The 18766-nt window shown below is 45.9% G+C and overlaps 1 protein-coding gene across 2 annotated transcripts in view; it reads left to right on the forward strand.

Moving 5' to 3' along the window:
- The window catches only part of LOC115360843 (chemokine-like protein TAFA-5), a 28953-nt gene extending 15437 nt beyond the window's left edge, over window positions 1-13516 (forward strand). The window contains exons 1-3 of one of the 2 annotated variants that reach the window (XM_030053999.1): window positions 2174-2392; window positions 3155-3282; window positions 12734-13516. In XM_030053999.1, coding sequence (XP_029909859.1) covers window positions 2227-2392; window positions 3155-3282; window positions 12734-12742 — 303 coding nt within the window. In that variant the 5' untranslated portion in view covers window positions 2174-2226 and the 3' untranslated portion in view covers window positions 12743-13516. Of the gene's footprint in view, window positions 1-2173; window positions 2393-3154; window positions 3283-12733 lie in introns of those variants that run through there. The other variant, XM_030053998.1, reaches the window with a different exon arrangement.
- Window positions 13517-18766: the final 5250 nt, after the last annotated feature.

Below are 18766 nucleotides of genomic sequence, written 5' to 3' on the forward strand. Positions count from 1 at the left end.
CCACCTGAGGAGCACCTGAGGAGCGCCTGAGGAGCACCTGAGGAGCACCTGAGGAGCACCTGAGGAGCGCCTGAGGAGCGCCTGAGGAGCACCTGAGGAGCACCTGAGGAGCACCTCGCTGCTCCATGGACCTGATGGCATGTTGATATAATCATACATCCTCCTCTTCCTCCTCTTCCTCCTCTTCCTCCTCTTCCTCCTCCTCTGCAGAGCTCAGCTGCTGCTCGCTCTGTTTGTTTCTTATTAGCTATTTTCTACTCAATTATCATTTCCCCCCCAGACCTGAACATGCCCCCCCCTCCTCCGCCCCACACACACACACACACACACACACACACACACACACACACACACACTTCTCTTGGTCCTTGCACCCCCCACCCCCTCTCTCTTCTCTCTGTGGGCCAATCGGGTGCCATGATATGCAAATGCGGTGAGTCTGTCCTATTTCTTTATAAATAGATCTGCATGTGTGATGAAGATGCTCAGTAAACACGCTCTGCGGCTTTAAGGACAGTAGAAGAAGAGTTTGCGTCGACCTCGCCGCTCGTCTCCCCCGGCCGCATGAACGCCGTGTGATCACAGCTCTCATGTTGTTGTGTGTTTCTGCATAATTTCAGATTAATTTCAGTTTGCAGTGCTTGTAAACAATGGACAGATAAATAATTCTAAATATACATTTGTTTTATTTTTTGGATGTTTTTCCAGCGTGCGCTCCATCACACTTTTCCCTCCATAAGAAAATAAAACACAAATCTGAATCCCCAACAGAAACTAAACACTTCCCTCCCTGACTCGGGATCTGACGGCGTCGCTGTGGCGTCTCCTGGATCTGACCTGCAAAAACCACATCCCATGTGGTTTTTACTGTCCTGGGGCCTCATTTATAAACATTGCGTACGCACAAAACGGGGCCTGAAATTGGCGTACGCCACTTTCCACGCAAAGGTTGTGATTTATAAAAAAAAAAACTTGACGGAAAAATGTGCGGTCCTCCACGTAAATTCTGAAGCATCCGTAAGCCTACGCACATCTTGGAGACAAGGGGAATTTGGCAACGCAGATGGTGAACTGAATCCAAACTGCATCATGATTCGTCTCACACATTTATTTACACTCCATATCAAACGTTCATTGTAAACCCACTTCATCACAAACATTCCAAACAGCAGTGATATTTGTGCTTCAGGCAAGCAGTCTAATTGCTGTAAACATATAAATACCGTGGTGACACTCGTGCGTATTGCTGGCGTCTTGGTAAGTCAATAATAATAATAATAATAATAATAATAATAATAATAATAAAACTTATTGTAGAAATTCTAACCATTCAAGCCTGACGTACTGATGCACTTTTCCGCTATAGCCTGCAGCCTGCCAGTAGCCTGTCACCTGCAGGCTGTAGGTGACAGGCTACTGGCTCTTAACTCCCCTCTCCAAACCCCCAGAGCGCGTTTAAGAAGACAGCAATAAGGCTCAGTTTTTAACAAATTCTTTTAATGTGTTTGCTATCTCAGACATAACGTCAGACACACATTAGACATAAGTATTCTAATTTCTTTAAGTTCGTCAGCTATGGCACTCATCGCCCTAAGCGTCTTCCTCTGATTTTGCAGAACAGCGTCGGTCAGCACCTGGCCACTGACAAACACACCGTGCGCTCGGGGCGCACTGGTGCTGGGGACAGGCGGATCCTCGGCGCCTATGGCCCCCTCGCCCGGACGCTCCTCACTGGGTCTTATTTTAGCCTCCACCTTCAAATCCGACCTTTTTTTTTTTTTTTTTTTTTTTTTTTTTTAACAGCGGTAACGTGTTGCCACTCTCCACACTTCCTCTTATTTGTAACGCCATGACTGTGGCTGCCAAATAACACACACGTTCTCCTCTCCACCTCACCCACAACCACCTCCATTTCCGTATCTGTAAAATTCCGTTTTTTCCGCCTTTCTCTCGCAGGTTGCCGTGATTAACCCTAACACACCATTGGTCAGCTGGATCATTTACATATTCATTAACATTCATGAGGTGCTTTGCATTGGCCATTTATGGTTGAATGTGGGCGTGTAGTGGGCGGAGGATGAGACGCAATCTTGTCCACAAACTTTCAGGTGGACTGTGATTTATAAAGGGAAATTGCTTGCAGGTGTGCATTCGCATGGCTTTATAAGTCTGGATTTTTTTGGCCGTACGCCATTTTCGGCTTTTGGGCGTACGTACACTTTTAGTATGGATCCTACGCAAAGTTTTATAAATGAGGCCCCTGGTCTGGATCTGGTCTGGATCTGGTCTGGATCTGGTCTGGATCCGGTCTGGATCCGGTCTGGAGCCGGTCTGGCTGCGGCAGCAAACAGATCTGGGCCGGCGGTCTGGACGCGGCCTCAGGTTTTCTCATGTAAGTAACTGGTTAAAGCAGCGAGCGGAGGGAAACTGGAGCTGCAGGTGAGACGGAGCGAGGCGCCACCCTAACCCTAACCCTGACCCTAACCCGGGCAGCGTGGCATTTACAGTAAAAAAGAAATCATGACAAAGCACACATTTGTTCAGGTTTCATTTTTTATACTATAAATATGTCAGTCCTGCTCTCTCCTGTGGTCACTGTGCTGCTGCTAAAGGCTAAAGGCTAAACATGGAAACATGGAGCTCACACTTTGACTGTCACAAACCATTTAGGAGAGAAAATATATATAAAAAAACACAAGGAAAGAAATGCATCCTTATAGTTTTGTCTAAAGAGATTTTTTTTACTGCCCGGTCTCTACTGAGCGCGTGCAGCCGCCGGCAGAGATGGGGGAATGTAAGACGTCTCACTCGTTAGCTACTGACATCGTCAACTGCACAACGAAATTCTGTTTGGAACTTAATGAGCAAACGAGCTCAAACAGACAAACAAACAATAAAAAGACAAATAAGACAAGAAGAGAATAAAAAGAGCAGCAGTTTGTCTCTTCAGTCCACCTGAACATCCCTGACCTGTCACAGCAAGGGCTCACCTTCCTCCCTGTCTCTCCCTCTGTCTCTCCCTGTCTCTCTCTGTCCCCCCCCCCCCCCTCCCTGTTTCTCCCTGTCTCTCTCTGTCTCTCTCTCCCCCTCTCTCTCTTTCTCTCTCCCTGTCTCTCCCCCTCCCTGTCTGTCTCTCTCCCTGTCTGTCTCTCAGCTGCTGTAGTGAGGAGCAGGCAGTGGTGCGACATGTCTCCGTGTCTGGATGATGAAGGCTGTGATCTGCTGGTCAACCAGTCGGGCTGGACCTGCACGCAGCCGGGGGGCCGAGTCAAGACCACCACGGTAAGACCCGGACCGGACCGGACCGGACCGGACCGTGTGTGTGTGTGTGTGTGTGTGTGTGTGATGTTTGGTGTAATATGTCAGCAGCGCTCTGTCTCTCTGTCGGCTCCCCCCCCTCCTCCTCCTGTTGCTTTCAAGTTCAAGTGACATGCTGCGTTCAGGTACACGCTGCGTTCAGGTACACGCTGCGTTCAGGTACACGCTGCGTTCAGGTACACGCTGTGTTCAGGTACACGCTGCATTCAAGTGACATGCTGCGTTCAAGTGACATGCTGCGTTCAGGTACACGCTGCGTTCAAGTGACATGCTGCGTTCAAGTGACATGCTGCGTTCAGGTACACGCTGCGTTCAAGTGACATGCTGCGTTCAGGTACACGCTGCGTTCAAGTGACATGCTGCGTTCAGGTGACATGCATTCAGGTACACGCTGCATTCAAGTTACATGCTGCATTCAGGTACATGCTGCATTCAGGTGACATGCTGCGTTCAGGTGACATGCTGCGTTCAGGTGACATGCATTCAGGTACACGCTGCATTCAAGTTACATGCTGCGTTCAGGTACACGCTGCGTTTAGGTGACATGCTGTGTTCAGGTGACAAAATGCATGCTGAGGTGAGATGCTGTGTTCATGCTGTGTTCAGGTACGCAGTGTGTACCTGAACACAGCATGTCACCTGTATGCAGCATGTCACATGCTGCGTTCAGGTACACACTGCGTTCAGGTGACACTGTCAACTGATGCATTTAGGTAACACCGTTAACTGATGCGTTCAGGTGACACGGTGAACTGATGCGTTCAGGTGACACGGTGAACTGATGCGTTCAGGTGACACCATGAACTGATGCGTTCAGGTGACACAGTAAATTGGTGCAGGGACATGCACTTGTGTCATCATCATCTTAGCCACGCCTACAGTTTCTCCAAAGCATGCTGATTGGTCCAAACATTTTATGATTTCTGGTGTCACCTGTTTCAGGATGCAGTTATGAACAGAGGAGGACGATCTCAGGTGATCTCAGGTGATCTCTGGTGATCTCAGGTGATCTCTGGTGATCTCAGATGATCTCAGGTGATCTCAGGTGATCTCAGATGATCTCTGGTGATCTCAGGTGATCTCTGGTGATCTCAGATGATCTCAGGTGATCTCAGATGATCTCAGATGATCTCATCCCGCTGGCAGATGTTTCACCTGGTGTGCAGAGAGGTGTGTGTGTGTGTGTGTGGGGGGGGGGGTTCAGCGGCACCGTGTGATGCAACACTTCCTGTCCCAAGAGTCTGTCGCCGCTCGGCTCTGCAGCGTGTCCCGTTTGGGGACACGAGGAAACGGCGCAGAGACGAGCGTCTGACAGGCGCCACGGGCTGATCCTCTTCCTGTAATTGATCCCATTGGGCCGTCGGGCTTTAGCGGAGCCAATCAGAGCGCAGGGCTGACTCTGCCGCCGCAGCAAGGCAGTAGCCCGCGAGCCCGACGCCGGCTGACAGGCAGGAGGCAGGACGCTGCCACACAGCGCACACACACACACACACACACACACACACACACACACACACACTCACTCACACACAGCACACACACACACACGCACTCAAACACATTCACACACAGCACACACACACACACACACACACACACTCAAACACAACACACTGCGGGGCAGGTGGGCGGGGCGTTGTGGGCGGGGCAGTATTCACTCAGTTCTCTGGAGACTGAAGTGTTTTGTTTTGTTTTGTTTTACGATGCTTTGGTCAAACTTCCAGTCTCGATGCAAAGAGACAAAATGACTCGCCAAAATCTTTGGGCTCAAACGGCGACGGACTGCTGCCGGGCCAACAAACCCGACTCTCACAGAAGACCTGACAGTATCAAATCACTGAATATCTCACTCTGAACTAGGAAGTGAATTTTTCTCTTCTGTGATGCTATGGAGGCTTCACCATGAAATACATATGATACATACATTATGCATATAGATTGTACACACATGAATGAAAAGGTACAAACAGTTTAACATGCAACCTGCTGCATAATGTAGACTCATCAAGTATACAACATGTGAGATGATGAACTGGGAGACAACAGACTCATAACCGACTCCCAGTCCCATTATAACTTATTAAATCATAAGCAGTAGAATACACTGGACAGGGGTCAGAGTACATAATCACATTTGCTTAGCAGCTTTTAGTGTGTTTAGTATACAGACTCCATACTGTTGATCTCTCTGCAAGCTTCAGGAACTGGAAGTAATTAACATACAAATCAACATACAATTCAACAATGAACATAAATTAACAAACTGTGGAAAGGTGTCAGCAGACACACACACACACACACACACACACACACACACACACACTTCTAGCTGCTCCCTGGTGATGATGACGGGACTTTTTATGTTTTTATGGAAATCCTGAGCGTTCCGCCTTGAACAGTTGACGAGGAAGTCATTTCTAACAGGCGTGACGCCGTAACAGACGTGACGCTGTAACAATCAGCCTTATATTAAAAGCCTAGTTACCAAAGGTTTTCAGGATCCTACTGCAAATTGGTTAACTGTTAGTACCAGGTTAGGAAGACTAAATCATATGTATACTTTCAAACTAAAGAATCAAAGATGGCACTGTCAAAAAAAACAATTTTATTTAACAAAGGAGATCAGCATGCAGTTAATTACTTTTTCATTGTCTCTGGCAGAGTCCATATGTCCATAAAAAACTGAAAGAATTCGGTCCAAATCAAAAAATCCTTCCAATTAGGCAAAAATACCCTTCAAAATGCAAAAATATAACTGAAAACAGCAATGCATTGCAAAAAAGACAAAAAAGGCCACAATCTCACCAGCAGATATTTCCAGGGAGTGGAAGATAGGATGAAGTCCTAAGCGTTACTGTACAACACAGCGTTCACTCTTGCTTGGAGGTTTTCAGCGCAGGGGAACCTATCAGACCTGACTCTTCCTCTGCTTGAGAATAATTTTATTAATTTAACACATTATAAATCTCTCCCCTTTCTGCTCCCTCTTTTCCTTTGTTCTCCTTTTTTCTCCCTCCACCCCAAACATTCCTTCCATTTCAAAACTCCCTCCAACCACACCCACACAGGAAAAACACCAACCACCAGCACAGACATGACCATAAATGAATCCTAAGTGCTCTCCAGTGGGCCAGGCTTACACAAGATATGAACACTAGTTAGATCTAACCCTGTAGGGCCTCAACATTTCAATCTACCCCTTTATCTCTTAATCTAGTGCTGGTGGTGATGCCACAACGCCGTAACAGACATGAGGCTGTAACAGACATGACGATGTAACAGACATGAGACCGTAACAGACGTGACGATGTAACAGACATGACGATGTAACAGGCATGACGATGTAACAGACGTGACGATGTAACAGGCGTGACGATGTAACAGACGTGACGATGTAACAGGCGTGAAGATGTAACAGGCGTGAAGATGTAACAGGCGTGACGATGTAACAGACGTGACGATGTAACAGGCGTGACGATGTAACAGGCGTAACAGACGATGTAACGGACGTGACGATTTAACATACGTGACGATGTAACAGACGTGACGATGTAACAGGCGTGAAGATGTAACAGGCGTGACGACGTTACAGACGTGACGACGTAACAGACGTGACGACGTAACAGGCGTGACGACGTAACAGGCGTGACGATGTTACAGGCGTGACGACGTAACAGACGTGACGATGTAACAGACGTGCTGATGTTACAGGCGTGACGATGTAACAGACGTGCCGATGTAACAGGCATGATGATGTAACAGGCGTGACGATGTAACAGGCGTGACGATGTAACAGGCGTGACGATGTAACAGGCATAACAGATGATGTAAGGGATGTGACGATGTAACATACGTGACGATGTAACAGGCGTGAAGATGTAACAGGTGTGATGATGTAACAGGCATGACGATGTAACAGGCGTGACGATGTAACAGGCGTAACAGACGATGTAACAGACGTGACGATGTAACAGACGTGACGACGTAACAGACGTGACGACGTAACAGACGTGACGACGTAACAGGTGTGACGATGTAACAGGCGTGACGATGTAACAGGCCTGACGATGTAACAGGCGTGACGACGTAACAGGCCTGACGATGTAACAGGCGTGAGGATGTAACGGACGTGACGATGTAACATACGTGACGATGTAACAGATGTGACGTTATAACAGACGTGATGATGTAACAGACGTGACGATGTAACAGGTTTGACAATGTAACAGGTGTAACAGACAATGTACCAGAGGTGACGATGTAACGGACGTGACAATGTAACAGACATGACGCCATAACAGACGTGACGATGTAACAGGCGTGACGATGTAACAGACGTGAAGATGTAACAGGCGTGACGATGTAACAGACGTGATGATGTAACAGGCGTGACGATGTAACAGGCGTAACAGACGATGTAACTGACGTGACGATGTAACGGACGTGACGATGTAACATACGTGACGATGTAACAGACGTGACGACATAACAGACGTGACGACGTAACAGGCGTGACGATGTTACAGGCGTGACGACGTAACAGACATGACGACGTAACAGACGTGACGACGTAACAGACGTGACGACGTAACAGACGTGACGATGTAACAGGCGTGACGATGTAACAGGCGTAACAGACGATGTAACGGGCGTAACAGATGATGTAACGGACGTGACGACGTAACGGATGTGACGATGTAACGGACATGATGATGTAACGGACGTGATGATGTAACAGACGTGCCGATGTAACAGGCGTGACGATGTAACAGGCGTGAAGATGTAACAGGCGTGACGATGTAACAGGCGTGACGATGTAACAGGCGTAACAGACGACGTAACAGACGTGACGATGTAACAGACGTGACGACGTAACAGACGTGACGACGTAACAGACGTGACGACGTAACAGGCGTGACAATGTAACAGGCGTGACGATGTAACAGGCGTGACGACGTAACAGGCGTGACGACGTAACAGACGTGACGACGTAACAGACGTGACGACGTAACAGGCGTGACGACGTAACAGGCGTGACGACGGAACAGACGTGACGATGTAACAGGTTTGACAATGTAACAGGCGTAACAGACGATGTACCAGACGTGACGATGTAGCGGACGTGACAATGTAACAGACGTGACAATGTAACAGACGTGACGATGTAACAGGTGTGACGATGTAACAGGGGTGGCGATGTAACAGACGTGACGATGTAACAGACGTGACGATGTAACAGGCGTGACGATGTAACTGGCGTGACGATGTAACAGACGTGACGATGTAACAGGCGTGACGATGTAACAGGCGTAACAGACGATGTAACGGGCGTAACAGATGATGTAACGGACGTGACGACGTAACGGATGTGACGATGTAACGGACATGATGATGTAACGGACGTGATGATGTAACAGACGTGCCGATGTAACAGGCGTGACGATGTAACAGGCGTGAAGATGTAACAGGCGTGACGATGTAACAGGCGTAACAGACGACGTAACAGACGTGACGACGTAACAGACGTGACGACGTAACAGACGTGACGACGTAACAGACGTGACGACGTAACAGACGTGACAATGTAACAGGCGTGACAATGTAACAGGCGTGACGATATAACAGGCATGACGATGTAACGGACGTGACGATGTAACGGACGTGACAATGTAACAGGCGTAACAGACGATGTAACAGACGTGATGATGTAACAGACGTGACGATGTAACAGACGTGACAATGTAACCGATGTGACGATGTAACAGGCGTAACAGACGATGGACCAGACGTGACGATGTAACGGACATGACAATGTAACAGGCGTAACAGACGATGTAACAGACGTGATGATGTAACAGACGTGACAATGTAACAGACGTGACGATGTAACAGGCGTGACACCGTAACAAGAGTGACGATGTAACAGATGTGACGTTATAACAGACGTGATGATGTAACAGACGTGACGATGTAACAGGTTTGACAATGTAACAGGTGTAACAGACAATGTACCAGAGGTGACGATGTAACGGACGTGACAATGTAACAGACATGACGCCGTAACAGACGTGACGATGTAATACACGTGACGATGTAACGGGCGTGACGATGTAACAGACGTGACGATGTAACAGACGTGACGATGCAACAGGCGTGACGATGTAAGAGACGTGACGATGTAACAGACGTGACGCTATAACAAGTGTGACGATGTAACAGGCGTGATGATGTAACAGACGTGACGCTGTAACAGACGTGACGATGTAACAGGCGTGACGATGTAACAGACGTGACGATGTAACAGACGTGACGATGCAACAGGCGTGACGGCGTAACAGACGTGACGATGTAACAGACGTGACGATGTAACAGACGTGACAATGTAACAGGCGTAACAGACGATGGACCAGACGTGACGATGTAACGGACATGACAATGTAACAGACGTGACGCCGTAATAGACGTGACGATGTAACAGACGTGACGATGTAACGGGCGTGACGATGTAACAGACGTGACGATGTAACAGACGTGATGATGTAACAGACGTGACGATGCAACAGGCGTGACGATGTAACAGATGTGACGATGTAACAGACGTGACGCTATAACAGGTGTGACGATGTAACAGGCGTGATGATGTAACAGACGTGACAATGTAACAGGCGTGACGCCGTAACAGGAGTGACAATGTAACAGGCGTAACAGACAATGTAACAGACGTGACGACGTAACAGGCGTGACAATGTTACAGGCGTGACGGCGTAACAGACGTGCCGATGTAACAGACGTGCCGATGTTACAGGCGTGCCGATGTAACAGACGTGACGATGTAACAGGCGTGATGATGTAACAGACGTGACGATGTAACAGACGTGACGATGTAACAGACGTGACGATGTAACAGGTGTGACGCCGTAACAGGAGTGACGATGTAACAGACGTGACGATATAACAGACGTGATGATGTAACAGACGTGACAATGTAACAGGCGTGACGCCGTAACAGGAGTGACGATGAAACAGGCATGACGCCGTAACAGGTGTGACTATGTTACAGGCGTGACGCCGTAACAGGTGTGACGATGTAAGAGGCATGATGATGTAACAGACGTGACGCTGTAACAGGTGTGACGATGTAACAGGCGTGATGATGTAACAGACGTGACGCTGTAACAGACGTGACGATGTAACAGGCGTAACAGACGATGTAACAGACGTGACGATGTAAGAGGCGTGACGATGTAACAGGCGTGACGATGTAACAGACGCGACGATGTAACAGACGTGACGATGCCTGTAACAGTCGACTGCTCTCATTGGTTCATGTTGCCAAACAGGTTTTATTTTTAGAAACTTTGTGGCCGTAACAGTAAAACAGTAAAAACAAGTTTCTTTCAGCGTTTTATTTTGTTCTCCCTGCCTCGTTCTCTCGTTCTCTTCACCTTGTGTTGAAACTCTTCAGGATGTGAGCTGGAGCTTCCCGTCCCGCTGAAATTAAAGTGAGATGTTCTGCATGTCTTGTTTTAAGGCCAGCAGGAGCAGTTACCGTCTTGTTTCTTTTGTTTTGTGATTGTTCAGGACGTTCAGCTCCAAATCTGTGTGAGCCGGTCGTTCTCATTCACAACAAACTGTCGTCCTTCTCTCCAAGGAGAATTGGATTTTGTTTTTGATTGAGTCGGCTCATGCTCCACTCCTCTCCCTGGGAGAGAGGCTGGAAATGAATGCAAAGTGCCTTCTCTGTGATTTCAGGCCTGCAGACAGACAGACAGACGGCACACACACACACACACACACACACACACACAAGGACAGACTGCAAAGGTCAACCACTTTTCAAGGACGGCTCTGGGAGGAGGCACTAACTGCAGGCTAGCTGAATGCAGCGAGCCGCAAATGAAATCTGTTTTCCTCGGCGACGCGTGATTACACCTTTGTGGCAGGAAATTACAGCCCGCTTTCCACGCCGTAATGATCACGAAACGCCACGGGGGTCAAAACACCGACAGCTCTCCGAGTGTCGGAAGCTGAATTTTAAACAATGTTGCAATTTACAAACATTACAGACATTTGTGACACACAGCAGAATAAATAAAATAAATTATTACTGTTATTGGCAGCTGGATGGGATTAGATGAGCGGCGGTCCGGCTGTAATCCAGCCTGTCCTCGTCTGACTCCGGCACGACGGCCATGAATAATTCAGCGGCCGGCGGCCCCGAGCTGCTTCCCAGCTTCACCTGGAAGTGATTAAGGAGCGCTCTGCTGAGGCGCCGCTCCCACCTCGCCGCCTCCTCACCTCATCTTTTTAATTATAATACATATAATGTAGTTTTCTTGTATTTTTATTTTTTATTTAAGAAATTTATCTAAGAATTCATTGCATTCATAATTTTTTTATTTGTGCATATGACAATCACCCCCCTGAATCCTTTTTTTTTTTTTTTTTTTTTTGGGGTGAGGGGCGGTGGGGCTTTTTGTGTGTGCGTCTTTTTAACTGATGTGCCACAAATTTTTTGTTAGGTTTTCCATTATTCCACTGTTATTTTTGCTGATTTCTTAAGTATAATAATAACAGTTTTTCCCTGCAGTCTCACCACTTTGAACTGATTTGACAAGTACATATGTAAGCATACAGCCACTCATGAAGGGAAAGGTGAAAAAAACATTTTTAAATCCAAATTTTATTTTTCTTCCTCCTCTGAACGCTAGTTTGTCCTCCTCCTGTGGGATCCAGTCTGAAGGAAATCCTGCTGGTCTGAGTCCAGAACCCCAACCTCCTCCTCAGCATCTGGACTCTGAAGAGACGTTGCTGTGACTTGGGCTGATTCAGAAGAAAACAATCTGCTGATTCTGGGCTCAGATCAGCAGGATCTCCTTGTTCCTGAATCCCATGTCAGAGTAGAATCTGCTGAGGGGATCAGCTGCAGGCCTTTTGCAATAAGTCAGATAATTGCACAGTAAATTTAAATGAAGACAGTAATTTTTCTGACCGCAATTAATTGCCACATTCATGCGTGTTTGTTTTCCTCGTCTCTCTCTGGCAAGGTATTTTTACAACTTATTTATTTTGGATATTTAAATTTTCTTGTTTACATTTTTAAAGATTCTTGTTGAATAAATGATTATTTCTCTTTTAAAAGGGTGTACTTGCATCATTATGCCTTTATTATCATAATATATGTTTGAAGAATGGTCTGAAATGTCAAAATTACAACAATAATAAAAATTGTGTCAAAAGCACATTACGCAATATTGTCGCAATAATTTCTGACGCAATTAATTGCTCAGCAAATTTATGGTGACAGGCCAAGTGGAGCCTTTTCAACTTTGAGGCTCATAGGTTCTCACTTCATGCTGACCCTCAGGAATTTTTCATACTGCCCCTTTAACAGCAGGCTCTTGTTCCTCCTCAGGTGTCCTGACAGCGGCCGTGTCCCACGCTCCCGACAGCACGAATGGGTGTGAGTCGCTTCCTGCCGTCCGTCCCCCACCGCCAAGCAGAGCGTCCGCCGCCCAGCCACCGGCCGCCCCCGGAGCCACGGGCCTGATGTTGCCCCTCGTCCTGCCGTGCTGCACTGCAGTGGCGTTCAGGAACCACAACTTCACCTGGGAAACTTGGATATTCATGGATTGTACTGGACGCGGTGTGACGGTGTGACATTTGTGTTTCCGGAGGATTTTGAAAAGCGTCTCGTGAACGCTGCAGACGCTGCAGACACTGCAAAGAGACGCTTTTTCATTTGGCACAAAAACTATGAGATGTTTTCATCGACCAAAGACGAACACATCCATCCACGCCACGTCTCCAAGGACGAGGAGGAACAACGGAACATGCGCGTGCTGAACACTGACTGGACACACACACACACACACACACACACACACACACACACACACACATTGTGATATAAGTGACTTATTGCACAAAGTAATATTGTATACAGGTTAATAATGAGAAACACATGTATGAGTCAGGTGGACTGCACCTGTGTGCCACGGCTGTTTCCCTGGTCGGCGGCCCTGTCAGCTCTGTTCGGGATGAAGAAGCATTAAATGTATTTTCAAAAGCCTAAAATTATATATTTAACAGTTTTGTATGTTGTATCTTTGTAGAAAACCTTATTTAAGTCACTGCTCATCATGACGTGCAGTCCCAGCGGTCAATAAAGCGGAGGAGCCTCCTTCACCCTGAACCAGCCCTGCTGCCTTTTCCAGCTTCCCTTCTGTTCCACTTCTTTGTGATTACTTTGTTGTATTTAGGTATTTATTCATTTCATCATATTTGCATTATTATTATTCATAACAAATATAAAAAGATTTGTTTCCTTGTTATGTTTCCTGTAACATAATTTTAATAATATTAATACTATAAGGTAATAGTTATAGAGTTTTATGGGTTTTTGTTTGTTTTTACAATTGTTTAAAAATATGTTTAGTAATTTTTTTTTGTTAATTAATTAATTCCTTGCTCATTTCAGGTCATTTCATGCTCATTTGCTCATCGTCTTTTTCCCGTGTTCTCCAAAGACAGCATGTGAATTTCTCAGGTTTAAAGGTCAGAAATCTGACGTCCATCCAGCATCACTGATCTGATCTTTAAATATATCACTAAGAATTATAAGGATAGTTTTCTTGCAACCTTTTAGAATTGTACAATTCTTTTGTGCTATTTTTCTTTTGCTCGGTGGCGGTGACGTCCACGCAGCCTGACACCAGGAGCGCAGCTGAGGCCCCCGGGGGCCCTGAGGGGCCGACCACGGGCTCCTCAGCAAAATGAAGAAGTCAGTCAGAGAGTCGCCGTGCAGGAAACACACGACGTGTTGGAGAAGCAAACAGCTGATCTGCTTCCTCACAAACTCAAATCACTCCATCAAAAACATAAACAGAAGGGAAAAACTAATACATATTCACACTGTTTTTTTTCCACTTTTCAAGCTCCTCTATTTTGTAATTGTGCTTGAATAATTGTTTGAAGCTGCATTTGAAATTGTTAGTCATTAGGTACTAGTTATTGCACATTTTTACTTCCACATCAAGGCCGTTCCAAAGGCCTCAGACTGAAAGGCCCATTTCTGTCAGAGCTGTTAAATTAAATCAGAACCCGCTCTCTGCCTGCGAACGTCTTCTGGACATCAATTAGCTTCTGCACAGGCGGCGAGGGCCGTTTCAGGGAGTGTGGCTGTAAAAACAGGAGGTGTGTATGCTCTCCATATCCAGCAGCATTTATTATCCTCTTGCTCTTTGTAGCTTGCAAAAAAAAAAAAAAAAAAACCTTTTCTCAGATGTGATTTTATTTGAATATGACAGATGCATGCTGGGTCGATGAATGAACCGACATGGGCTGCTCACACACACACACACACACACACTCTCTGCAGCAGAAACACACTGCGTGTTCTCCAGAATACACACGACCTCGCTTCACCACAGCCCGTCCAATCAGAGCGTCCCGGTCCAGCAGGAGGCGAGGAGCGCCCCCTGCTGGCAGTGTTGAGGCCCACAGTTTAGCTCTCGGTGCAAGACGGCTTCGTTCTGATGAGATGAAGAATCCAGAGGCGCTGATGATGATGATGATGATGATGCAGATTAATCAGGAACGATCACGCTGTGTCTGTGAAACCTGAGCAGCTTCAGCACATTTCTTTAAAAACATGGAAAAAATCCATGAGCATTACCAAATACAGCAAGAAATTAATAAAACGTTACAAGGCGGCGACCTGAGAAACAGCAAATAAGTAAATAAATAGACAATGACCTGAAAATGTTCCCATTTTTTCTGTAACAGAATTTAAATATATAATTATCAGTCATTATTATTATTTATGTATATGTATTTTTTTACCTTCATATTCAAATTCTCAGATCATTTCTTCCTAAGTTGCTGATTGTCTTTTTTAAAGAAATCTGTTGTTGCTCAGGTTTCCCAGCATTCCGAGGGCCTGCGGCTGCGTCCGGCCACCCATCCCGGCAGGAAGCGCTCGCTCGGCGGCGCTCCGAGGGTTAACCGTCTGCCAGGCCTCCAGCAGCTTCCAGTCACTTCATGGAGCAGCTTTACGGCTTCGGCACGACTAAAAATACCGAGCAGCTAAAATGTAGGGCTGTGCTCTCAGAGGCTTCACTCTCTTACGCTCTCCTTTTTTATTTATTAACTTGATTCTGGCCTAGTTCCTCCTGCGCTCCTCCTGCTGCTCCTGCTCCTCCTGCTGCTCCTCCTGCGCTGCTCCTGCTGCTCCTGCAGCTGTTTGCTGCGCTGAGGCATCCGAGCTGATCCCAGTCCAGCCGCCCCGGTCCCTGCGGGCCGGTCACCTGGAGCAAACAGGGAAAAGATGAAACACGAACACGAGGCTGAAACATCAACCATGTGAATAAAATCCCAATAAAACGACGAGATGAAGTCAGGAGGAAACAGGTCAGATTCAGATTCAGATCATTTTATTGTACCCGTGGTACCCTTGGTACCTAGTGAGTCATCTCCTATTATAAACACATTAAACAACACAGGACAAGACAAAGTGACTAAAGACAAAGTAAAAGAAACAGTACAAGAAATAAATACATAAGTTATGTTGTAGTTTCTCTCGCTTGTTAACAGCACTGATGGCTGCTGGTACAAAGCTGCTTTTGAAGCGTTTGGTTTTACAAGCAGGTACCATGAACCTCCGACCTGAAGGGAGCAGCTGAAACTCCCCATTCAGAGGGTGGGAGTCACCTTATCCAGCCATCTGTCCTCTGTACCTGTTTAGCACGCAGGGATTCTGGATGAAGCTGAGACTCTCCAGTCAGCTCGCTCGACCATTTCACAATTTGGTTTAAACAGTTTTTGTTTTTGAAGGACACGTTTCCAAACCATGAAACAAGACAGAAAGATAAAACTGATTCTATAAAAGCACGATAAAACAAGGTCAAAGTGTTAAATGTGGACAGTTTTCTCAAACAAAACAGGCGCCGGCGTCCCTTTTTGCACACAGTTTCGCAGTTAGCCTCAAAGTTCAGTTTGTTGTTTGTTCCAAGATGTAAAATGAGGTCTGACAGCTCCTGTGGTTCTGCAGCCAGTCAGCAGCTCAGAGCCTCAATGCCAGTGCAAATCTGCTCAAACTCACAGCATTTTACAGCCATGGATTATAATTTCAGTTTATAATCCTGTCTGCAGCAGAAATATGGACAGGAACAGTCCAGTTACTGATCAATATCTGGATCAAATGGACTGATCAGTTTAGAGCATTGAGCCCCACTGACCCACACAGATTCTGCTCTGTTTAGCTCAGTGCTGCCCCCGCTGGACACAACACTGACCTGCAGGCTGTTTAGCTCAGTGCTGCCCCCGCTGGACACAGCACTAACCTGCACTGTGTTTTGTTTGTTTTATATCACAGCAGACAGTGGACGCAGGTCAGATTTAAATCTCTAGGATTTGGCAGAAAATCACGTCACTTCCTGTGCAGCAGGAAACAGTTAAGAACAGACGAGAGCAGACCAATGAAGCAGATAGAGAACAGACTGCTGCTTAAATGAAAATGTCAGGAAGTGTTACTGTGCTTAATTCAAAGATCAGATTTAATCACAGTGGATTCTCTGCTGTCTGTTTTAAACACATTAACCCATTAACTCCACTTTGTGGATGTATAACATTATATAATTCATTAAATTAAACATGAACGATGAGTTTAAAGCCTCCTGCAAACAGAAAGGGCCTCTCTCTATCTCTCTCTCTCTCTCCCTCTCTCTCGTCCTGGTGTCGGGCTGCAGGGAGTCTGTGTGTGTGTGTGTGTGTGTGTGTGTGTGTGTGTGTGTGTCAGGGTCCATTTAACATCGCTAACAGCCTGCATACATTAACACCTACTATTACACTGCCACCACACGCCTCCCAGCAGCCTGTGTCCTGGGACTCTGAACAGTGTGTGTGTGTGTGTGTGTGTGTGTGTGTGTGTGTGTGTGTGTGAGAGAGAGAGAGAGAGAGAAAGAAAGAGAGAGAGAGGGAGGGCTGTGTGACTGCTGAAGTGAATTCAGTCTCTTGTAAGCTGAGTCCTCGTACCTGCGGTGGTTTTGCAGCTTGGTGCAGAAGCTCGGACCTTGCTCAAATTAAAAAATTTGATGTTCAGTGGTCACATCTAAAATATTTGCCTTAACAGAATCTAAATTGAGTCACTTGTTATGGGCTGATTCTTTTATGTTGATGTAAACCATATTACTGCACTTGACCCAACCTTAATTCTTTGTCTTGATCCAAATGAACCAACCTAATTTATTTACATTGAACCAAATAAATAATTAATTTTTGCGTTGACACCAGTAAATTCATTTACACATAATCAAACTATATTTTTCACATTTCATTTTATTTCAACGCATTTCCCATCTTACACTCTATAAAAGATAAGACACTTGGCCAATACATTATTTCAAAAATTATTTATTCTTTCAACAACTTTCAAAGTGCATCATAGCCAGAGAAGCGTATTGCAAAAAAACAAAACAAAACAAACAAACAAAAAACCACTTCTTTTGAAACATTTGCCCTGGTTTCACAGCTAACTTTTGAAAAATGTGTCTGGAATGAAGAATGTAGCTAACGCTAACGTTAGTAATGTTGGTTTAGCCATGAATGTAACGTAGCCTTATCATAACGAGGGTTTTGGTTTTTGGCCAACATGCATTCCTGACTGTCAATGTTAACCAGCTTGCACATTAGCTACGTTAGCTAGCTTTGGTGGTGGCTGATTAGCCAGCTTAAATGGGGCCATTCTTTGCCATTTTGCCAACACAAAACACTAAAAAGTTGTGTATATCCTTCTGCTGTGCAACTTACATTTATTTTCGGGTGTAATCCATAAAAGATGTCTCTTGCCAGTCAGGCCATGCAAAAAGACAATCTCACGCGAATCACATTTGACTCAAAATAAAAAATATTATCTGCTGAACATGAACTAAAAAATATGTCCGAGAGAAATCAATAACATAGTGTTGTGTCCTTTGGGCGGATATTTAGTTCCGTAGAAATCAAAACTGATGTCTCAAAATCCAAAAAGAAAGAGTTTCACAATTAAATCAATAATTTTATTCTGTTTTCAATGGAAGTTATTAGATTGAATGAACAACTGCAAGTTAGACTTTTTACAGTGTGAGAGCGCCCCACGCTGACGGGACGGCACTGCAGGCCGGAGAGAGAGGGCGTGTGAGAGCGCCCCCTCTGGTTAGAGACAGGTCCTCCACCTGAACACAGACTGTCCTCCCTGTCCAAGGTGTGGACGCATGGTGAAATAACGTGGTCAGATGTAGGGTTGGGAATCGAGAACCGGTTCCCATTTGGAACCAGTTCAAAATGACTCAATCCGTCGGAATCGTTTGTGTCTACACGTTATCAATTCCTTTAACGATTCCTCATTCGGGGTTTTTCAGGATGATGAAATTGAATACTGAATATAAAATTCCGTTTATGAGCTTCCATT

The sequence above is a fragment of the Myripristis murdjan genome, chromosome 6 (genome assembly GCF_902150065.1).
Source record: "Myripristis murdjan chromosome 6, fMyrMur1.1, whole genome shotgun sequence".
Taxonomy (NCBI): domain Eukaryota; kingdom Metazoa; phylum Chordata; class Actinopteri; order Holocentriformes; family Holocentridae; genus Myripristis; species Myripristis murdjan.